Source organism: Tribolium castaneum, chromosome 2 (genome assembly GCF_031307605.1).
Source record: "Tribolium castaneum strain GA2 chromosome 2, icTriCast1.1, whole genome shotgun sequence".
In the NCBI taxonomy this organism is placed as follows: domain Eukaryota; kingdom Metazoa; phylum Arthropoda; class Insecta; order Coleoptera; family Tenebrionidae; genus Tribolium; species Tribolium castaneum.
Window position 1 is genome coordinate 17913921 of NC_087395.1, and position 24829 is coordinate 17938749.

General features: G+C 33.7%; 2 protein-coding genes across 5 annotated transcripts; one reads left to right on the plus strand and one right to left on the minus strand.

Annotated features, from left to right (window-relative positions):
• Positions 1-246: 246 nt before the first annotated feature.
• Positions 247-24007, plus strand: RhoBTB (Rho-related BTB domain containing). 3 transcript variants are annotated; one of them, XR_511636.3, is made up of 6 exons: positions 247-566; positions 6037-6648; positions 12326-13216; positions 19671-19904; positions 19954-20379; positions 23285-24007. XR_511636.3 is itself a non-coding variant. In XM_008199645.3 (5 exons), exons 2-5 carry the CDS (start codon positions 6082-6084, stop codon positions 20245-20247), a joined length of 1986 nt encoding a protein of 661 aa, XP_008197867.1. In that variant the 5' UTR covers positions 247-566; positions 6037-6081; the 3' UTR covers positions 20248-24007. The 3 variants fall into 3 exon arrangements, 2 of the variants coding, with proteins under 2 accessions (XP_008197867.1, XP_972446.1); XM_008199645.3 differs by having other exon boundaries at positions 19954-24007; XM_967353.4 differs by lacking the exon at positions 247-566 and adding an exon at positions 815-996 and having other exon boundaries at positions 19954-24007.
• Positions 23997-24829, minus strand: NHP2. Of its 2 annotated transcripts, none has more exons than XM_967404.4 (3): positions 24676-24829; positions 24383-24589; positions 23997-24330 (listed from the first exon to the last, which is right to left on the minus strand). In XM_967404.4, exons 2-3 carry the CDS (start codon positions 24534-24536, stop codon positions 24026-24028), a joined length of 459 nt encoding a protein of 152 aa, XP_972497.1. In that variant the 5' UTR covers positions 24537-24589; positions 24676-24829; the 3' UTR covers positions 23997-24025. The 2 variants fall into 2 exon arrangements, with proteins under 2 accessions (XP_972497.1, XP_015838706.1); XM_015983220.2 differs by having other exon boundaries at positions 24686-24799.

Genomic DNA, 24829 nt, shown 5'->3' on the forward strand with positions numbered 1-24829 from the left:
ACTCTCTCCTGAAAATTTCATGTCGGCTAAAAATAGCCCAGTCCGAGATTCCGCCAATTATAATAAAACGATTTTTTTGCTGAGTGTGTTTGTCCGAGCCTGCATCAAAACAACAACAAAGCGTTCAAGGCGACGGCTCGATAATGGTTTTAATTTTAAACCGGCGGGTCCACGGCGTCCAGGGGCGGCCCCACCCCGTCTGCGTCGGCGGGGTGGTTGCGGCAAAATCATTACGTTACGGCTCTGCCGAGTTCAAACTCCGATGAACCCGTGACGACCTCGCGCTTGACGTCACGGCGCCCAAAAATCAATCGCCGTTATTTGCAGCGCGAAAAATCGGAGGCATGCTGACTTTTTCCGAAAAAATCGCCGCTTTGCGCGGGCCTTTATTCGATAATGGGCGCGTTTAGCGGTCGCTGGTCGCAAATTAGCGTCGATTTGATCAAGTCGTGCCGTCACCGCGACGTCAGAGGGCCAGTTCGCCCGAGTCCGCCGAGGAGTGCAGTGCAGTGCAGGCCGGACGTCCAATAAATGCTCTTCGACGGTTCTTCGCCAAACTGATGAATGTGAGTATGCGGGCGCGGCGCCCGGGCTCCGCCACACCTGCCGGCCGCGCACGGGGCCCCCGGGGCCGCTGCGGCGTGCATTGATCACGGCATTCACGTGTTCAGGGTGTAGGTGGATGCACTTGAGGAGCAAGTGATGCGTTTTGTTGATTCCGGAAAAGAGGCGCAATTGGTTTGTTGATCACGAGCAGCGCTAAGCAGACAGTCAATATTTTGCACGCTGGGTTTGTTTTGTTTACAACATTCTCTCGGGCTTGGAATTAGCAGGGACGTCGCATTGTACGATTGCGATTCGATAGAACATTGACTTGCAAAGTTCACGATCAAGTTAAAAATAAAAAATTGAAATTCGCTGAGTCATTTCGCTCGAGATAAGACGGATTGTTTCTAAGGGAAACTAATTGTGAACAAGTACTTTTACTTTTCCTGGGTATGTCATTATTACAACTAATTCTGTGATAAAATACAGTGTAGTGTATTGCTTGTTTAGTGCGTGTTACAATTCGCTATGGATTTAAGAAAAAAATACGCTTGACCTTTTTGTTTATTTTTTTCAAAGGCTCAACAAGCAGTGCATTGTGGGATGTTGATCTTCACGGCCGATAAAGCAACCACCTGATTTATGCATTTTGCGGTTTTGGAGTTGGTACAAATTTAGCCCATGATCAACCTGTTAAACATACACTTTTATTTTAATGTAAACGTGTACATTTCACCGACTATTTATTTATTACATTTTTGGCAAGAGAACCATTGGGATTTTGAAATCACATATTTTTATTTTTACATACGGAGTTGGGCAAAAATATGGAACCAAGCCTTTTGTGCCTAAAATATTTATAAGTGAACCTTGGTTATAGAGACGATTCTCGTGTTGCCTTTTCCTCTCTCCAAATTCTTACTGTGCCATGCCTGTACATTCTGCAAAGTTTGATTTTTCTACATACTCGCTTATCAAACTACGATATAGCAAACCATAGTTAGAGCACAAGAAACTGTTGCATTTTCCCCGAATTAACAAATCAAGAGGTGTAGACTATTTTGGTGTCAAGTTTTTCAACTTACTCCCGGAGGCAATAAAAAAGCTTAATGCTTCGTGTTTAAAAAAAAATAAAGCATTTCTTGTAAATAATGCGTTTTATAATTTTGAGGAGTATGTTCGTCACTTGGCATCTCATCATCAGGTATAGGTTCCGCTTTGACGAGTGTAAACATACTTGTATGTAATAACACAATAAAGATATTATTATTATTATTATTATTATTATTATTATTATTATTATTATTACTTTATGAAAACAAGGAAAGTGTGTAATAATTTTTCTTAAAATTATTTTTATTTTTTATTTTCTTAAATTTTATTCTTGAACATCATCACATTTTTAAAACACTTAATGATGTACTAATTGGTTCCATACTTTTGCCCAACGTTGTATGTACAAAGTGTGTTTAAATGATTTTCATCTAGTTAACTTTGAAATAGGTTTTCATGTAAAAAATTTGTGCCGTTCTGTTCAAGTGAATCCTCTTAAATATCAAAACTGTCAGTTGCGAAATTCACAACTTGTCAATTAATAATAATAATAAGCAATTTAAATATTACTTTGTACAAGAAAACACGTTTATTATCGAAGCTTATTTCCGAATTGGAGATTTAATAAATGGAGAGAATGTCCGAATGCCTGTCATTAGTTCTATAAAGCGGCATTTCTGATTTTACATGAGACATTCACAGGCGACTAGATAAAAATCATTTTATCACACCTTGTAGTTATTTTAACATATAAGGTGATCTGGCTTTAAAGAAACTAATAATTAACTTAAGGAGAATAAATAAGCTTTTAAATTAATTATTTTTGAATTTTTTATTAATTAATAATTATTATTTTTTTGTTAACATAACTTTTGAAACTGAAAACTCAAGGTAAATAAAAAAATAGTAAACATTATAATGTTTCAACTAAACTCCGTCTACTTTACACATTTTCTTTAATGTCAAAGTTTAAAAATTGTTTGTAAACGGCTACAGGTTAATGTTTTAACTTCCAGATGCACTGTATTTAAGGAAACTATAATAATTTAATGAAAACAAGCAGCTTTTGAATTAGTTATTTACGTGTAGGTATCGAATGTCTTGAAAATTAATTATTAATTACATACGTCACTTATTATTTAAAAAATACATATTGTAGCACTTCATTGTTTTCAGACCACCGACAGAATAAATCTTGAATGGTCACAATTAGGTGATGTTTTTGTTTTTAATAAACAAACTGAAAACTCAAAATAGTTAAAAATAATATACAGTCCGTGCATTTTCGTCTCAATTTAAATTTTACAATTTTAGTAGCATAATCACATTTTATGACTTTTTACTTATTTGTGGAAGTAATGAAAGAATCAATAATGTTACGGGTGTAAAATTTTAAATTATTGTTTTATGAATCAAATGAAACGTACAATTTTTATGAACTTTTCGTCATTACTCATTTTATTATTGTAGAATGTTTATTATTGCGCAGGTATCACGCAAGAAACTATTTTTTACGTCTTTTATATCATTGCTGAACCGTCATGTCATGAAATCATCATGACCGATTAAGTAGTCCATAAGTGTGTAATGTCGATTGCGAGAAAGTGTCAATATTTTAACCATACAGGCTAATTGTGGATTGCGCTCACAAATTTTAACCAATCATAGACTTCGTCAAAAGAAACAACTTTTCTCTCTCCAATTTTTGCCGAAAACGTGTCATTTTTGAGTTAAAATTAAAAATAAATTGAGGCTGAAAACCCGTCTCGGCCTATGCCTAGATACGATATTTTCATTAATTCAAAAAAAAACCAATGGAACGTAAACAGCGTAAAAACAAAAAAAACTTATCAATGTCAATGTTAGTGGGTCAGTAGTACCATTATAAAAATTGCCCAAAATGTTGCCCTTCGGTCGCAATGCACGCTTGAACCCTTTAGGGTAGGAAAGCTTGCGGTCTTGCACACATCCTCTCGTGATTTCTAAATGATAGGGTTGATGATTGCTTAACACAAACGGTCAGCTCCTTGACGGTATTACTTGGAACACAATTTGAACACGTAAATTAATACTAATTAATTATTAAAATTTTTATTATTAAAAGATTATTAAAAATAAATTGTAGTTAATTTGACTTATTTGGTGTTATTAGAGTTAGAAACATTTTTGTCCCCTTATACATTTTTGTAAAATGTACCGTTTTCAAGAAAAAAAATAAAATGTGAAAAAATGCAGTCGATATCAGGATAGTGATTGCACTGGTTTTTAAATAAAATGCTTTAATTTCAAACTTTTTAAAACTGCAAATGATATTGTATTCTTGCATTCTGTTCTAAAATGTACTCTTCCGTAAATAAAACTAGTTCTTTTACAGAATAACATGAAGTTTAATTATGAAACGGTTACTCGTTTGTAAAATGGACAGACAACGAAAAAAATTGTAATAAAATTTGAAAACTAAATTTGACTATACAGAGTGAAATGGTAGTATTCCATTTACATTCACAGATATATATTTTAAGGTATGATAGTACAGCTCAGAAGACGTTACAACAACTCAACTTGCCTTAACCGAATTAACTCCCGATTTCAGAACATACAGAATATTACTTCTGTAGTCCAAATGTAGAAAAAAAAAGATTCGGAGCTTGCCCACAAAAAAATATTGGTTTGAATTGTATTTTTTATAAACGCAGGCTAAAAATTTTAGTGTTTGAATTTCTAAAAAAAAATAGCTTTATTTCGGAGTAAAAAATCTTACATTTTTGTAATTTACTGTTTCATTTTTTTCAAAAATTAAAAAATTTATAACAGAAATAAATAACAAAAACACTGCAATTTTTGGGGTGTATTTGAAGAAAACGCAATTCACCTTCGAACCACTGTATCTTTGTAACGATGCCCTGTTTTTTTTCTATATTTGGACTACTAAAGTGATTCTCAACAGTGCTCTGAATTCGGAATTTGCTAGTTTTTTGAGATACCCTGTAGTATAAGGGGTTTAGTGGCGAATAAATTTAAATTTACGGGGCCAACGAAAATTGTAAAAAAATATTATCTCCAAAACCTATTACATTTCTTTAGAAAAATTTTGTTAAAATGTGTAAAAACAGCTACGGAAAAAACTGTTTTTGAACTTTCGAGACTAAGACTTAAGTCGATACTTTAGTCAAATACTTTAGTTACATTTAGTTACATTGTTCAAAATTTTCGATTTTTTTTAAGTTTCGATTAAATTAAGGTATGCATGTGTTATACCATAGAACTCAGAAAAAAATGCTCTTCTCAAAAATATTAAATTTAACTCTTGTTGCTATTTCAAAAAAATTAAGTTAGCCTTGTATCCGAAGAACAAATGGAGATAAATATCTGAACCGATAGAATTTATATACTCTTAAGCATACACCAAATTTCAATAAGTTTAGGTGAATAGTTTTTTAAATATTTAACTGTATCCATACTTTTTAACGACCCTGTATATTATTTCACATTAAAAAAATAAAATAGGCAAAAATTTTGGTATCAAATGTCACCGAGACTATTAGCCATGCAAACTTCGGAATGAAGTACGTACTTATAAGACACAAATTTCCTTTACATTGAATTATTTTGAGCAATGTTTTGATACCAAAATGGAGGTTGCACTCTCTTACATATTATTTCAGAAACTGTACACATATTTTGACTTTTTTAATTCACCCCGTATTTGCACAATACGGGGTAGTATAAGTGAAATAAAGCAACATTTTTTTCATAATTAATTAATACAATTAATATATATTTTTTTAAATTTTATTTCTTTATTTCTGCTAAAATACTAAATTATGTCTCTCTTTTACTATTAGAAGTAGAAGTATATTTATTTAACTTTATTCATATGGCCCATTGTTAACGGTTTTGACTAAAATTGTTTTCACAAAAAACGAGCCCCAGAATGAGCCATTCGTTTTTTTCTAAACGTCTTAGTTTCGGACATGATAACTGCACCACCCTGTATACCTCTGCACTAAAGTTACTTTTTACAACCCTGTACACCTATTGACTAACATTATTTTTTTACATTTACAAGTGTATACTTATGACGGAAAAAATTCAACTTTATCGACTTGGTATCTAAATCTCTTAAACTTGGCGCTTTTCGAAAATTCGAAATTTTTAAATGACACTAGAGATTAATCTCCCTATTTTTAATCTTTATAAAAAATAGTATACACTGTAAGTGTATGAGAACAGAACAAATTGAGGACTTAGCCATTATTTTAGCCTGCTGTTCAATAATAAAAAAAGGAAAGTAATGATTTGCACAATTAAGACGTTAAATATTAATATGCAAAGTTTTACGTTTCCCGGAACAATATTTTGTTATGCTGCCGTATAAAACCTGTAAAAATGTTAATAAAGTTGTTTGGTGCCGCACTAATGCGAGTAAATGTTCAGGGGGCCGTGGTGTGATGGCCATCGTCGCCGCAGCGTTCGCCGGGGATGGATAATGAACAACCCCACCAGGAACTCGTCAAGTGCGTGGTGGTTGGCGACACGGCCGTCGGCAAGACCCGTCTGATCTGCGCCCGTGCATGCAACAAGCAAGTCTCTTTGGCCCAGCTGCTCGCAACCCACGTCCCCACAGTATGGGCGATCGACCAGTACCGCATCTACAAGGACGTGCTCGAGCGCTCCTGGGAAGTGGTCGACAGCGTCAACGTCTCTCTACGTCTCTGGGACACGTTCGGCGACCACGAGAAGGATCGCCGCTTCGCCTACGGCCGCTCCGACGTCGTCCTCCTCTGCTTCAGCATCAACAACCCCGTCTCGCTGCGCAACTGCCGCCTCATGTGGTTCCCCGAGATCCGGCGCTTCTGTCCGAGCACGCCGGTGCTGCTCGTCGGGTGCAAGAACGACCTCCGGTACATGTACCGAGACGAGGCCTATCTCAGCTACTTCCGCGACCGCAGCCCCTTTGTGAGGGCCACGCGCAAGAGCGACCTCGTCATGCCGGACGAGGCGAGGGACGTCGCCAGGGAATTGGGGCTCTTTTACTACGAAACGTCGGTACGACACAACCCTTTCGTTTCTTTTTTTTATTCAATTTTGACATTATAAAGTGACATTATTGATTCCATAGTATCACGCATAAGTAGTGATTTATTCACTAGTGAATTAAAACCGTTTTAATTAGTGATTTAAAAATTATTCCACTATTGATTTATATTGATAAACAACCGTTTGTGTAAAATACTCTCGGGTCGTAGTTTTCTGTACTTGCGAAAAACGTCAATGGCAGGAATAGAGTTACTTCCATTGATGATAGTAAATGTTCTTGGCTTATAAGTCTTCGTGTCAGGAATATTGACCACAATTACGTTGCCTCGATCATCGACGTCATCAACTGACATGGCAACTAATTCTCCTCCAATTCTACAGCCTCCAAAAACTCCCACAGTTAGAACCACTTTTTGCAGCAAATATTCATCATCTGAAGCAGTGTCTAAAAACTTTTCCATTTCTTCGAAGCTGAAGACTTTAGATTTCTTTGGTCTGTGCCCTACAGAGTGTTGTTTTAAGAAAGCAGATACCTGATGAAATCTACAACAATTATTTATTAGTTCAAAACTTATTATAAACAATATAATCCTCACAAACCTGCTTATATCGATATTTTCTTTAACTGATAACATTTTCTTCAGTTGGGAATAATACGCCCACAATGACGAAGATTTTGCATTTTTGGATCGTTCAGAAATATAAGCCAAAATTATTCTCTCGTCTACTCCCTTTGCATCCTTCCGCTTCCTCCATTCACAAAAATTTTAATACTCTTTTTCGTATGATTGTTTAGATTTTGCTGGCACCACTTTATTTATAGCTTCTGAAGCTTCTTGAATGACCAATTCAGGCAGGAAAAACTGGTTTTCCTCTTTAAAATCGCTGATTCTAGCCATTTTTTCCATACGCGTTACAATTCTCACACTTTTGCAAATAAATAAACAACTCGTTGTTATGGAAATTTGATTCGCATGTGATATGATTTGTATAGACCGAACGGTTAATTTTAGCATTTTCTTGCATTTTTTGGTCAAATTTGAATAAAAAAATATATACGACACGTGAATTAAACCTATTAATTTGCTCGAAGAATTAATCCACTCGCTTGCGCTCGTGGTATTAAATTTTCTTCTCGCAAATAAGCAATGGTTTAATTCACTTATTGTATAATTATTAATTACTATAGAACAGTGTTTCCCAACCGGTGGTTCGCGAACCCCAGGGAATTCGCCTGCAAAAAAAGTATTCTAATGGCGGAATTTCATAAAATGGCTAACGTAAAAAATTACAAAATTGTAAATTTAACGGAGAAAATTAACAGCAGCTCATTGTCTCTGTAGGCCATAAATTGTTTTTGTTTGTAGTTTTTGCCCCAGAAAATTTATTATGTTTTCATTTTGAAGATTTCGATTTGTTGAACGCATTTTTATCGAACTCCTGAAGACAGTTTACCACTTTGTGTCTATGAAAACAGAACTCAATGCTAACAGTAAGAACAGGCATAATATTGTATTAAAATTATGGATAAAAATCAGCTTTTCGTACAAAAAAATTAATGAAAAAGGACGCTTCTATTGCAAAAACTCATTTGTCGAAGGAAACAATAATTATGTGTTATGAAGATTGTTCAGTTTTCTGTAATTTATTTGAACTGAAATAGGCTTGAAGTTAGAACAAGTTCTAAATTCTTCTTTAGACGTAGTTTAAAAATAAAATTGGCACTTTTTTATTCCCTCGTATCATTTAATTGTTTTCTGTCTCATATAATTATTTTGCATTTTCGTTACTTTCTTGTTCATAGGAAATTGCAATGTTAAGTAAGCACTTTTTGTCTTCACATTTACATCAAAAACTGTTATCTGATACGAAATTTGACCCTATTTCTGTGTTTTCGCATCTACATTTTCATATAAGAATTTTTTGCTAATTACAAAATTACTTCGGATGAATCGATAAAATTATTTAACATGTCTGTTTAAAGAACTTCCTTTGCAAATGAATTTACTGTAATCTGTTCCTAATTTTAAAATAAAAAATATATAAAAATAGGTATTAATTTATTCGTTTTTTTTTTAAATTCGCATTCATTAACATTGATTCAGTTCAAAATGTACAACAAAGAAAATAAATGTCCTATCACATTTTATTGTCTTTTTAACGCTGTAAACCGAACAGTTTGTATAACGTTCAAATGGCATGAAAAAAGTACAGTACAAAAAATGTATGAAAAAATTGTGTAGTTTTTTTTATAAAAAAACAAAATGACCAAAGCATGACGTTTTTAAATGGCACGCAATTTTTTCTTCAAATTTAAAAACTAACAGACGGACTCAGTGCTATTTGGTAGAGAAATACTGACATACAGGGTGAGTCATTGATAATGACAAGCTCGGTTACACCTACACTGTCAATGATATTGAAATGAGTCAAAAGGCACTGCATATGGGAGGCCAAAATGTAGATTTTACAATTGTTTTGCCTTATACAGGGAGTTTCATTATTACAGTACAGCTTATTACGTGGTTTTTTAAATGGCACCCCTGTATATTTGTAAAATTTGCATTTTTTAGGCTTTTTTAAGCATTACCACTTATGACCTTTAATTTTCGAGTTACTGAAAAGTTTGTTTGTTTGCTGCAGAGTATCTACTTCATCAACTTGTTAAAAAAATGATGCTTTTTAAAAATCTAAAATACGCAGTAAACTCTTCATTATTCTAATTTGTTTCGATTCACTCTACCAAAGTAACTGATTGTAATCCAGGAGTTCTTTGAGGACTCAAATTATTATTTATACTTCATCGCTGTTACACAGATTTGGTTGTTTTTTTAAGACTACCGGACATGATACGATCAGTTTAAAAAAAAAGTTAAATAATATGTAATTATTGATTAGTAAGTGTAAAAATATCGCATTAAATAGTAAAATCTTTCAAAAATGGATTTCTTTACATGAAATTCTGTGTAGTTAAAATGTTCTGGGAGTAATAGTAACAGTTTTCAAGTAATACTTTTAGAATGTTTCCAGAACATTTACAGGCAAAATTTGTTTAATCAGCCCAGAATCATCCAAAACGTCTCGAGATCGACGAAAAACTATCTGAAAAATCCCAATATATAAAGCTCTGTTATTTAGAGCCGACAATTTTGAACGTAATACAAAAATTGATTTAGCACTTTCGGTAAAAAAAGTAAAAGATAATTCGGCTTTTTGTGGTTTCTTTCATAACTTTAAAATTTCTTGGAGTTCTTAAGTCCAACATAAGTTCTAATACAAGTAAAACGAAGCAGACTAGTGACTTCATAAGGACATGCTAGTTTTTGCTAGGAGGTATAACTTCTCCACTTTATGATTGTCAGTAGCAGAAACTTATTTCTTTAAAATTTTATAAGCACATTATAAATATGAATTATAATACTAATAAGCATTAGCATTCTTCATTACAACATTCTGGTTCTGATATACTAAGTCTGTTAGCAACAGAATTGAAATTGCGGATTTTCTTTTCGTTTTACTATCAAGAGTAAAATAATTCAACGAAATTGAAATTAGTGAGTACTTATTTAAGTTTTTAACTTTGAGTAAATTCTATTAAAAAAAGTTTTGCTGCAGGATGACTGAAAACAGAAAAAAACAGATGTGTAAACTTTATTGTTTTGGAAAATTTCAATGTAATATAAATATACCAAGAAAAGTCTATATTTAGGGTGGGTGTAGACAGACATGCAAACGTAATGATTTCAGACTAAAAAGAAAAAACACCAACTCATGATTTCAATTAAAAAATCAAAGAACTTTCCTTTTCGAAGACGAAAAACATTGTCCGAGAATTTTCATCTTGGGCAACCATCTACATACAACACTTTCAATAGTGAAGTTGAAAATTGAATAAAAAAATAAAAATAAATATGCGTATGGTGCTAATGCCATCACCCAAGTGCCAGAGTTTTCAGGTCGCATCTACAGCCTCTGACCTGACCTAATAAACTAAAAGAGTATAAACCAAATTTGAAACAGTCCGCTAGTCCAAAATTATCTGGAAAAGCAGCAGTGTGATAGAACACGCCAACTTCAGAGTAGTATTTTGAAGTTACAACTTTCAAAAAGTAATTATTTAGGATTCGAGAAGGAGAAAAAATAATTCAAGCTATCATTGAAATATTGGAAAATTTTAAATTGATAAAGAATATGCAGTTGAAAGTTAAATTTAAAAAAAACAGTTCAGTGCTGCCACAAACGTTTTTTTAGTTAATTAAAAATGAGAAAAAAGTAGTTTCACAATAATTTAGCAGGATAAAAATTGATAATAATAACTTCATTGTTATGGGGCACTGCAGAAATTTGACCATTTTGTGACTGTTTATCTAATCTTCATCATCCATACTATCATCCAATACAATGTTCTCCTTCCGTTTTTGTCTCTATCTTTGGCAATATTATAATGAATTACTTTTGCAGCAATTACTACCTGGGTATCGTTAATTTTTTAATCGAAATAATTTCTTCATTATGCAAATCAAGAATAACGCAATTTCTCATCGATCCGTTTTCAAATTGTGCATTTAAATTGTTTTTTGACGTTAATTAACGGTTTAGTTTAAACCAAGCTTTAGACAATTGGACCCCATTATGCAATTCGGAAGTAAAGTTACCATTGGGGGCGCCACTGAGCTAGGTCGAAAACAGTAACCATAAATGGCGGGAAAATGTTTATTCGGATATTTTGAGCGTTGTACGAATTTTGGGGCTTCACAATTATTACATTGCCTATGCGGAATGATTATTGCATCTTTGATGCAAGAAACTTATGTTGACAAATGAGAGATGACGAGGAAAACACGAATAACGAATGACTGTTTGGTTCACTTTCTTTATTGGAAAATTATTACAAAGACATTAAAAAGCGTACCTTTTGGCATAATTTACCTTTAAGTGTATTAGCAGTTGTTAATCTTAATTGTAGTTTTGTTGATTTATCGAAGTATTTCATGATTTTATCAGTGGAAAAATTCTAACCTAAAATTCACAAACTTCACTAATTCATTGGTTTCTTGAGCCCAACTGTGTGTTCGCTGTGATCCATTACTACAGTCTTTAATTAGACAACTGTTTGATAACACTTTGTAATGAAAATTTAAATCTTTTTCACTTTTTATCCACTTTCAAATTCCAACAATAAACACTTTATACCACGAAAAATCGCAGAACCATAGTCAAAGCTAGTATTTACCACCACGTACTTTTAAAGTGATTCTCTCTAATGTAACCAATTAACACTATACACGCAAAATTGTTAAACAATTTATTAGATGTCAATTAAATGTGGAATTACGAAAATTTCGTTACTGTTTTCGACATAGTTCAAAAGTCATCACCAGAGGGCGTCTAGTTAATTTTTCTTCCGAATAAGGAACCAACTGACATAAACATGTTTCTGACTTATAATAATTATTATAATAATTTTTTATTACATTCAATTGATAGCCTATTATAAAAGAAGAAAACTGCATTTTTTTGCATTTTATTTACTTATGGTTGAGTGTATCAAGGTAACAATAGAATAATGAACAAAACATTCTTAATACTTATTATAAGAAAAAAATCACTTGGTTCTTTGTTCCTTGTTCTTTTAAAAAAGTCAATTACTTGGAAAAGTAATTGAAGAATAATTTTTTCTCGTCAGGTACTTACCTACTACGGAGTTAACGAAGTGTTCGAAAACGCCATCCGCGCGGCCCTCATCGCGCGCCGCCAGCAGCGCTTCTGGATGACGAACCTGAAGAAGGTCCAGCGGCCGTTGCTGCAGGCGCCGTTCAAGCCGCCCCCGCCGATGAAGCCCGACGTGCACGTGGTGGTCGGCTCCTACGGCGAGCACATGCACCAGCTGTACCTGGGTCGCGCGCACACCGACATCGTGCTCGTCGTGGGCTCGGTGGGCTTCCCGGCGCACCGCTTCGTGCTCGCCGCCTGCAGCCGCGCCTTCTACCGGCTGCTGGCCGCCGACCTCATCGCGCGCAGCACCAGCGACTCCAGCATGGTGAGCTCGCTGGGCGACTTCGCCGACGAGACCGAGTGCCTGGTGCGCGCCGAGCAGAAGACGTGCAAGCGGCGCGCCAGCTGCCAGGCGCTGCCGTCGGCGCGCGAGCTCGACCACCCCGCCTTCCACTGCATCAGGAGCGTGCAGCCCGAGGGCCAGACGGTGGTCACGCTCAGCAAGCTGGTGACGCCCGGCGCCATGCGGCAGTGCCTGCAGTTCGCCTACACCGGCACCATCGACCGCAGCGCCCTCAACCTGCAGGAGACGCGCGAGGCGGCCGAGTTCCTCGAGCTGCCCCAGCTGCTGGTGCTGCTGACCAAGCACCCGTTCGTGGGGCCCGACCATCCGGACGAGACCTACGAGAACTTTCTCAAGAGGCGCCTCCAGGATATCTGTCTGGATCAGGGACTTTTCGCCGATGTTATCTTCGAGCTGGACGATGGGGCGTGTGCGGCGCATAAAGCGATGCTTACGGCGAGGTGTGACGTCATGAAAGCTATGTTTAGCGGGGATTTCCGGGAAAGTCAGGCCAAAGTCGTATGTATTTTATCGGAAATATTATATGCCTTATTAAATCTTCACTTGGACGAAGGCATTTGTTTAAAAAAATATCTGTAGTTCTGACTTTAATAACCGTTAATTTTTCATATGTTACGCCATGGAAGTAATTTGTTTAAATTTAAAAAGAAACACAAAGAAATTAAATTTTTAGGTGGTAAATGTTGGAAAAACTCGTAGAGTTACATAGTCCCATTTATTAAATTAAAGTAAAGAAACTTTACTGTTGAAAGAATTATACAAACTGATTCTTTTAGAGCCTACATTAGAAACTTTTTAACTTCTAATATAGCTAGAGCTTTAAGATTTTGTATATAATCCAAATCGACCATTTTGAGTTCTACTAAATTACTTTCAAAATGGCTGAATTTGTATCCTAGTTGTTAGTACTTATCTGTCATAGTTTTTGGCTTATGTCATTTTTTTTATACAAATTTTCATTTGCAGGGGTTCATTTAAAATATCACAGTTATTGAACCCTTTACAGTAAGTGAACTAAAAGAAGAGTCTTCAAAATTATCAACTGTCAAATTGCAAGGCTACTATGATTTTTTGAAAATGATGATGAAAAATGATTATACAACAGTTTTTTTCAAATGGAATGACCATGTTTTTTCAATGGCAATCAAAAGAACATCAATTTTCATGCAGGCTTTTATTGTTATCTTCTATATCTATCCCTTACAGTTTTTGAAATAATCGCAACAAACTGATATTTAGCTATATTTTCATTTTTAATCAAGTAAACTTTGGAAAAATTCGATAAAATGGTGCTACTAATTAAAAGAAATGTTTGATTTGTTCACCATTTTCATTCAAGAAGTTTAAAATTCGATGCCAGAGTTACTTTACATAGTCCACTAAGTTATAATAAACCATATATAAATATTATTGTTTTACTCCTTATTCGATAATGAACTAGATAAAACTAAATAAAATATTAAAGTTTGACAATTGTTGACCATTTTGCAAGGTCTACTTGATTAACTATGAAAATTACGAAGTAAAATCAGTTTTTTGTGATTTTTTTCAAAAACTGTAAGAGATAGGTATAGGACGTATGATAAAAGTCACCATAAATATCGATGTCCTTTCGATTGCCGTCAAGAAAATAGGGTCGTTCCATTGAAAAAACTGAGTTATAGCAGTTTTTTGATAACCATTTTGAAAAAAATCATACTAGCCTTGAATTTTGACAGTTGATAATTTTGAAAATTCTAGAAGACTCTTCAAAACTTTGGTTATCGAACGCAAAAAAAATTATTCACTTATCGCAAATCGTCAAGGGCTGTGATATCTTAGATAAACTCTTACAAACAAAAATTTTAATAAAAAATTGACATATGTCAAAACTACAACAGATAAGCACCAACAACTTGGGTAAATTTTACTCAGCTTGAGAAGGTGAATTCAATTATCTAATAAAAATGTGTGGTTACTATTTAAAATTTCAAACTTGTCGCCAATTTTTTGTAGTTCCGGTAGCTCAACCATTTTGAAAATAATTGAGTTCAACTCAGAATGGTCGATTTGGATGGTATACAAAATTTTAAAGCTCTAGCTGTATTAGAAGTTGAAAAGTTTCTATGTAGGCCGTAAAACAATCACCCTGTATTAGCTGTTTCAAAACTATAAAAACGTCAACGTCGCATTTTCTCTCACAATTAGTTGTTATAAATTATTTATGCACTTCAAAAAAGTATTAGCTATGGTAATTCAATTCAATGAGAGATCTAACTATGAAACAGCTGATAGTGTCGCAATAATCTAGAGGAGACTTCAGAACTGTTGTGCGTTGCTAAACAACTCGTTAGTAAATGACAAACAATTGTCTCTAAAATATTGTTTTAAATTAGTCAATTTATCAAAAAAAGAATGTTATCTTTGTTGGCGCCCCAGCTGTTATTATTGATTTGCTAAATGTATTTTAAATCAATCTACAAGTGTCTGCCTGAAGCTGTCTAATGAAATCAATTTCAGCTAACTTAAACAAATGAACTAATAGTGAAATATTGTGACGAAGTAGCAATAATACTGAACACAGCACAACATACTAACACCATTACTACTTTATTTAATTTAAAAAAAATCATATCAATGCATTTCTTTGATCTTTCGTATTATATGGTACAAAGTTTATTTCGCTGAACTTTAACAAAACTCTATTAACTACATTAGCATATGTTCAATTTTAGAAAACCCATGTCAATGCATTGCACACAGTTCCATAAAAACGGCCAATTTTCAGCAAAATAAAATCTTCACTACATAAAACAGTATCTAGAATATTGAGTTAAATTAGTCAATCTATCAAAAACATAAGTTATGTCTATTATTACCGCAACAGCTGTTGTTATTGATTTGCTAAAATGTATTCTAAAATCAATCTACAGTGACTGCAGCGATCTATTGAAATCTATTTCAATTTTTTTAATTAATTATTAGTTTGATTAAACAAAAAGTGAAATAAATTGTTAGGAAATACATAAGACAGTAAGCATTTCACAAATCTTTTACTTTTACTTTAGTAATGAATCAAATTGAATTTTTTTTATAAGCCGACTGTCAGACCATGAAACTATTTTCATTGAGAATATTTTCATCTGACATAGCAGTCACCTGTCTCCTCTTCGGTCAAGTTGGGAAAATACTCATGATGAGCTCCAACTTTAGTAATTTATTTAGAAAAACCACTAGTTCAAAATAGTAGATTATGTTATTAGGAGTAACAGTGATAGTTTATGTGGCGAATAACTATAACAATACTATTTTATCACGACAGTGTTTTAAACAATTTTTGCCAACTATGGTAAATGTAATGCACTTTTTCTGAATATAATCTTTTTTGTCACATAGCCATAACCATTTTAACACTATGGGATTTCTCAAAACAACGTCATTTTTCAAAACTCTTACCGGTCTAAAACATACATGATACCTATATATTATACTTTTTATACTTCCTCGAATGTCTTATAGGATATTATCTTATAAGTGATATAGTGCATCATTATATGCGAGTCAGAATTTTGACTCACGAGTGCGCTTGCTCACGAGTGGGACAATTCTCTTGAGTTTTATAATGGCATTTCGATCACGTGTGATATACGTTTTATCTTACAGGTGCATTGTTAAAAAAATCCAAGAAATTCAAGTAAATATCCGCCTGTAACACTAGCATATTTCTATGTCAGTTTTCGTAGTGACCTGTGTTGCTATAGTTATCTCATAGTTTTTCCCTAATTTTCTCCAGGTTTACTCTCTTGTGAGTAGAACTGACAGCTTTATCTCTCTTGTCAGTTTATCAGAGAAGAAATTTGATTTCTTTCACAGAAAACAATGCATCTGTAAGATAAAATATTTTTGTTCTACAATGCAGTAAACGACCGCTTCTTATTTGTTTCAATGTGAGATATATTGTAAACTGCTCAGTAAATTGGTAAAACTAAAAATATTTAGGCACAAAAGCAGAACTTATTAAATATTAAATCTGTCACTTCTATGACGTTTGCAGATAAAAAAAAATATTGAATAAGAAGTCGTACAAAGAATTTCGAAAAATGTTATTCTTCGAAAATGATCACAATTTTAAGGGAATTGATAATGCACTAATAATGTTTTCGTAAAATGAATAGTTTAGGCAAAAAAAACGCTTGGCTCTACACTTTTGCCGGACCCTGTAGGCAGTGTGATTCTTATAATAAGACTGACAAAAAACATTCTTAAAAACGAACCAAATAGTTTGGAAAGTGTTCTGACAGCTTAATTTTCGCTGGAAACGACAATTTTTGGATGGGTTCTGGTGAAATACGTAGATTTTCAATTGTTTTCAGCTTATGACCAGCCTCTGAATAATTTAAAACGCATCAAATCGCTGTTAAAGTAAGTCAATTTTCTATTATTACTCGTTTATAAGCGAAAGTAGAAATCGCCTAAGCCGCCTTAGTTTTATGGAAAACGATTATGTTTGTGTTAGTTCGTGGCCTTTAAAACGAAGTAAACCAATTAAAACAAAAATTTAAGCATTAGTTCTATAAGAACCTGAATTTTCTATGATTCCTAGCTTTAAAACCACTAACGCGAGTACTGATTTTGTTAAAATAAATAGATTTTCAACGATTTCTTGCTCATAACTAGCCTGTGAATGGCTCAACAGGCAAGGTTTATTAAAAAAAAACAATTTTTTGTGGGCATTCATTTGAATTGTATCTATAGTCAATTTTAAAATTACAAATTATCTCAAATTTTAAAATGGGATTTCATAAATTCTGTTGTAACACTCAAAATAAAGCACATAACATGTACAATAAAATTACGACACAATGAAAAAAGTCATTAAGTAAAAAAGTACATTAGCTTCTGCTTTTATATCAAATACATTAAAACAAAAATAAGAATAATATCGATGCATACTCGTAAGTACTAACTAAAACTATCTTGTGTTGCAAAAAATTGTCGGTAAAGATATATTTATATTATGGTAGATGATAATAATGTATATGGAAGAATATTAAGGAGTTCGTCTTCTCATAAAACTGAGTAACCATAATTAGTCTAAATGTCTTCCATTATTTTTATTACCAAAGTTTATATATTTCTTCGCGAAATGTTCAAAAAAGGAAATGTTAATGGTAGTAACAAAACTAATTACACGGGTTTCCATGACATGATGTCTAAAATAAAAATTTGTGGTAAATATAAGAAACCTTTTCAATTTAACCTTTATCTGTCGTTATGTAGAATAAGAACCAAGAAAATAGGCAAAAAAAAATTTACAACATAAAAAAAAGTGGTTTACTATCTCCTTGCCAACCCGTATAAACAAATCAAGTATGCTTAAACGTTTTACCCGAATCACGGGAATGATGGACCGCTTTGTTTGCGTATTTACTGTGTGAAAAAGAAATGAATGTTACGAGTAAAAAAGATTTTTTACCAAAAAATTAACAATCAATTTTCTTATCTTTATGTGTAACAACAAGGACACTAAAAGCACAACCTCACATAATCGAATTATAATAATCAATTGATTAGAATTGAAAATAATCAAAAAATATACAGGTTGTTTAAACCTCACATTAGAAGTATTGAAGGTTCTTATAAAGATAGTCATCTGAAAGTTGGTACTCAGCCATAATCCTTTTTAATATTTTCAAGATGGCGGCACTTCCGCCACTGCGTTTTTGGATTAATAAGTTATTTTAAGGGAGTTTTATCAGCATTTCCTATACTTAAGTTTAACCGTTTTTGAGATATTTGGGATTTTTTCATAATTTTTGGATTCGCACCTGTCACTTAAAAAATCGGTAACTCTCTTAGTTTTAAAGATTTCGAAATCATATTTGGAAAATTAAAAGAGAAAGTCCATATCTGTGCTTTAGCGTGTTCAAAACTGGAAAAAATTTTAATAAACCCAAATATTTTAAGGTTAAGTTTGGACAACTTCAAGCACCTATAATTTATTTTTTTCAAATGGGATGTCCCAATTTTTTTTTTGCTAGATGAAGGAGAATTTTGTTCTCTGCATCGATCTGTATTAGTATTCCCTATATCTTCTGTGATAATTCTTAAGTTATGTTTTTTTTTTGTCATTGTAAGAAATTTCTTACTAACCACAGCTATTTTTGCGTAGTTTGTCATAAAAATACTTCTGATTAAACTTAAACAATAAACTGTTCAAAATTGTGTTATCTATCCCCTAAAAACAAAATAAATTAATGAAATGTTGGTTTAAAAAACCTTGATTTCTCACATTTTTTCCTTCGTTTCCATGGCAAAGTATGAGAATAGACCTATGGCTGATGAATTTCTCAGTTCCAACAAAAAGTTATTGTAACTTGAAAACTATTAAACATAAGTATAGGGAATGTTAATACAGATCCATGCAGAATTAAATTCTCTACCACTTAGTTAAATAAAACTTTTGACATTTCATTTGAAACAAATGAGTTATGGGTGCTTAAAGTTCTGAAAACTTAACTTTAAATAATTTGGAGTTTGTTATTCTTTTTTAGAAAACTGAAAGCACCGGAGGAAAGATCTTGGCTTCCTCTTTCAAATGAGCTGAAAAATATTTTCAAATTTTTAACAATGGCAGAGTTACCTATTTTTGAACTGGAAGGTCAAATCCAAAAAAAATAAAAACCCTAAATCTTGCGTAAACGGTAAAATTTAGGTATATCGAAAGCTTATTAAAGTTATCTTAAAATAACTGTAGTAATAAAAAAAAACGCATCAAAAACTATAGCTAAAATAAGGAAGTTGATAGCGACTTCCGGTATAACCGGAAGTGTCGCAAGAGATTATGGTTGTATACAAATTTTCAGATGACTTTCATTACTAGAACTCCCCAATACTTCTAATGTGGGGTTTAGGAACACCTTGTAAATTCGTAATATGTTCTGTTGACTCGTCTGACTCCTCTTCTTTGCAGATCGAGTTCCCCGGAGTCCGCGAGTACACCTTCCACAAATTACTGTGTTACTTATACACCGACGAAATCCCCGCAGTGTCGGCGGTCCGCTGCGTCAATTTACTCGAGTTAGCAAATCGTCTTTGCTTGCCTCGTCTCGTCAATTTAGTCGAAAAGCGAGTCATCGAGGACTTGGAGTGCTTGCAGCCGTCTGAGGCCATCGAGCACTGTCTGCGACTGCTAGAACCCGTCAAGGTACTTCCACAATTGCAAATTCTCTTTATTATTGGATTTTTTCCACCAGCTGCACAACGGGCACCAGCTGGCCGACTGGTGCATGAACCACCTCTGCGTCAACTACAACAAGCTGTGCCGCATGTCGCCCCGCAGCCTCCGCCTGCTGCACCCCGACAACCAGGCGTACCTCGTGGAGCACCGCTGGCCCCCCGTTTGGTACTTGAAGGACTACGACTATTATCAAAAGTGTTTGGCCGAACGCGACAAAGAACTGAAGCCCACAATCAAAACAAGCTCGGGCTGTTTATGCTTCTCTCGGAAATCAGAGTCTGACCCGGCCCTGTCCTCGAGCCAGCTCTGACCGGGACTACTGTGACTGTTCAAATGCATTTAACTCATTTCACCTTTCACGATTCTCTCATAATTGTCTTGACATATTCGTAGGTTAAGTGCAGGCGGCCACGATGTACAGAGTATCGACCACATCGCCGAGGTACAGCTAACCTATCTGAAGATGTCGTCTCCGTCAAACGAACCCCTGCTCTTACTGTCGTGCCTTTGAGCGCGGCCATTGCCAGCATTATTAAAGTTCGAGGGCTGTCGTTATGCAACGAGCGTATGCGAGTGCATACCTAGACACCCGAGAAATTTAAGCGTTTTCGCATGAGTGTTATTCAATTTTTTTGATGGAATATTTTAACTTAAAACACGTTGCTATGGGGAGCGTGTTTTAAAATAGTGAAAACACGTTGCTATGGGAAACGTGTTTTAAAATAGTGTATAATCTAGGAAAAAACATTATTGCATCGTATATTTGAAAATTCTTTAGGAACATCCTCGGTTAAATTTGACGAGTCTTGCAATCACAGTTTGTAAATTTAATTATAATTGTTATAGTAATTTTTTTATACAAATTTTCATTTGCAGCGGTTCATTTAAAATATCACAGTTAATGAACCCTTCACAATAACTGAATAATTCTTTCTGCACTTGATAGCCAAAGGTTCGAAGGGTCTTTTCAAAAAGTAAACTTTGGAAAAATACGATAAAATTGTAATTAGTGGATTCGCACATTGTTTCAGAGGATACACTGTTGATGGCAAAAAAACGAACACTGTAACGAAAAAATATAAAAATTACACTGAAATCTCTCTTAAAGGACACCTCCTATGAGCGGACGCCTCTGATAAACGGACATTTTTGTTGGCTCTGTTTTGAGCTAATGTATTCTAAATAGTATTGTTTCTCTTTTAAGCGGACTCTCCAATAAACTGAGAATCACATAAGCCGGTACATGTTTCATTTCAGTGTTAAACTAAGTCAGATTCAGACCTCAGAAGATAAAATTATCTTATGGGTATTATTTATTGCACTAGTTCTTCTATGCAGCGTTTTAATGGCATATAAAACTAAAAAAGCGTATGCTAACACTAAAAGAAAAAAAAAACAAAATTTTAGCAATGAAATTTGAAATACCTAAGCAGCAAATATTGTCAAAAATGAAGATGAACTCGTGGTAGAAACGTTTGTGAAAAGCAAAGTTTTTTTTAAAAATTAAAGGACTGAAAATATTGATAAATTAACTTATGGTTGGTTTATCAAATCATTAAAAAATATTCCACTTTCTTGATCAATTGTTGGGATGAAAACTAAAGAGTTGGCGACGAAATTGGAAAATCAAATTTTTAAGGCACCATTAAGGTGACAAGAAAAGTTTTAAAATCACGATACAAGTTTTAAGTACATATCTGATGAACATGATATAGAGAAGTCAGAAGTTAAATATTTTTTTTATGAAATAGTTTATAACAATTGTTGTACCAATACTTATAATCATGCTGCTACCTATTTAATAAATTCTTTTTAGTTTGTTTTTATGCATAAATTATTATTTTCCTTAAGAGGACACTTCTATTAACGGGACAAAAATCATGTCATCGTAGGTGTCCGCTTATAGGAGATTTCACTGTATATCGTATTTATCCCTTAATTAAAATTAATTAATATAAAGTCGTTGCAAAAATTAATTTGTATTATTTTAAGATAAACGATACTTAAATGTCGTATTGTGCAAAAAATACGTAAAAAACATCACTAGCCACAAAAATAATTATTAAGTAAAAATAAAAATACAAATTTTGGAGCTAGTAACAATTATTTTATTAAGAATTTTTTACTTAAAACATCTTTTGGAAAGACATTATGGAAATCATAAAATTTCGATTAATAATATTTTTCATTTTTTTAATATCACTTTTTTATTAATTAATATTACTTTATTATAAAAGACTATTGAAAATTAAAAAAATACATGCATGCAGAAAAAATAAAGTATTTAATGACAAACTCTGATTATTAAACGACTAATTAATTAGCATTATAATAACCCTGTTTTTTTAAGTTTAAAATTAATGAAAAAATTTTGTTTTTGAAGCTTTGTACTTTTTACATTCATAATATTTTCACAGAATTCAATTATAAGATCCACAAAATGAGTCATTTTGAAACTATTATTTCCACAGTTATTTCATTATTAGGGTTGCTCAAAATACCCAACAAATAAAATAAAACTGTGAACTTAAAACATTCAATGTTTATTCAATTTTTTCGTTAATATCAATAACATTTCTATGACAGTTCATGGTTTGTTTTTTATATGCGGCTAACCAACAATTCACAGATTTTCAATATTTATAGCAAATTTTTGTGATTACAAAACTCGCCAAATTTCTCCGAGAGTACTCTTATAGAGAATTTTCGGAAAAAATTGGAGATTTTTGGTAATCACTACAACTTTTTTTCTCCAAGCGTGCGAATTTTTTCAGAGTTTTTCTACAATAAAATGAAATAAATAAAATATTAATTAATTAAAAAATAAGGATATTAATAAAATTTTATTATTTATATGGTGTTCTTTTAAAACAAGAGTGCTTAAACGATTTAATAAAGTCATTAACAATTATTAAAACCTGTCTAAATAATTTTTAGAGCTATTAGCTATTTTCACACACATTTTTTTGTCCCGTCCGTAATGTGTAAACAATAAGTAAATTAATAAGAAGTGGTTGCACCTTGCCTTAATCTTCGGTTTTAAGTGTAAAGTGTAAAGATTTAGCATAATATTAATATATTCTCTTTGATTTTGTGGATTGTTTATTCTTTTAAATAATGTGCGAATCCACTAATCACAATTACTACAATAATTTTATAATCGAACTCAGAAACTGTAATTGCGAGATTTGAGAATATTCCTATGGAATTTTTAAGCACAGGATGTAATAATGATTTATTGGTGGCAATGGTTGTGGATAGAGGGACGACAGCAAGACAGGGGTTTGTTTCATGGAGACAACATCTTCAGATCGGTTACCTGTACTCTGTACACTTGCACGTTTTAGACTTCGTATCCTGGAAGGTTAGACCGACCTGACTGCTGCTTTCGAGTGTCCCCAGGAGTGCACTAGGTGGCTTAGCGAGAGAATATCGACGAAACACCTATTTTTCTACATCAAGTAGACGCCGCGTCAATTTTAGTTTTAGGTGGTGCTAGGACGGTCGGTTTAGTTTTCCCGACTCCCATATTAAGGATTTTTCTACTCATGTGCGAATATTAAAGATCAGTGTCTCACTGTCTTTTTATTTATTCGTTTTAGGACCAACTTTTTGACGACAAGTTAGGCGCTCCCCGTTTTTTATTACGCAAACTTGTCATCTTATGTGTTCGTTTATTATTTTTTAAGTTAGTGTGGACTATACAAAGTATACTGTGTTACGTTAGGTGTAGTTTTTAGTTCACTGTATAAAGAGCACCATCTCGGAAATTGGAAGTCAGTATAGCCTACATTAAAGTTTGCTTTCGGCTCGAACTAGGTGACACCAACTGATTTTAACGTAAAGTTTATATTCCACAAATTGACGCTTTTCCAGTCTAAGCACCAATTCTGAAATATGCACCCTCACCTATTAATGCCAGTGGAATATAAATTTTATTTATGGTTTGTTTCTCATTTTAAGGCAAACTATAGGGAGATGTGTATGATTTTCCTTATATAAACATCTACCTACTCAACAATCATGTATGTGTGCAATAATTTGCTATTCTAATAAATATTTGTATTAAACGCCAGCTTTTTATTAACTTACAATTCTACAGCCAAAGTTTTGATTTCATCCTTTAACTCGTTAAACATATCCTTGTAGTCGTCATGGGGGCGCACTAACGCCAACATGCAGCCCCTCATGATCCCCATTGCGCCCCCCAAGTCCCGCCTACTAGGCACATACACGTACGGAATGTCTCTGTCCTCACAAACCGCCGGTAAGTGGCACATTATATCGATGGGAGTAATGTCTCCAGCGAAGATCACAATCCCTGTCTCCCCCTTGCGAATCCGTTTTTGCACATCCTTCAGCCCGTTCCGGACGTACGTTTTGTGTTTTACGGCTAAAACCACCCCGCTATCAGCGAAACAGGGGCCAAGACTACGTTTATTTACCTTTTTTCACCAATTTGTGTACTTTTTTTGTCAATTTTTTCGACGCCATAGGCTTTGCTATTGTATTACAGTTGTTGACTTTTTGCTCGTAGGTCAATTCTTCCTCTTTCTGGTCCTCAGCCCCGTCCAGAGGCTCCGTTTTTATCTCACCCATGGTTTAACACGTGCAACGCAAATCAAAAATTTGAGGTTAGGTAGTGTCAACAACTAAAAGTGAGGTTATGTCAGGATTTTGCGGCAATAAATACGGGATTATTTAAAAAATAATAAAAACGCTAATATGTATTACTTACCAAGACTTACTTGCTCTGTTTCACACACTAATTAGTCGTAAACTTGTCTTAATTTTTTAATTAATGAATTGTTGGGAACACAACAAATGATCGAACTGTAGGTGGCGCTTTAGTAGTTTCAAGCGGCAAAATTTTAATTTGAATTTTTTGTGGG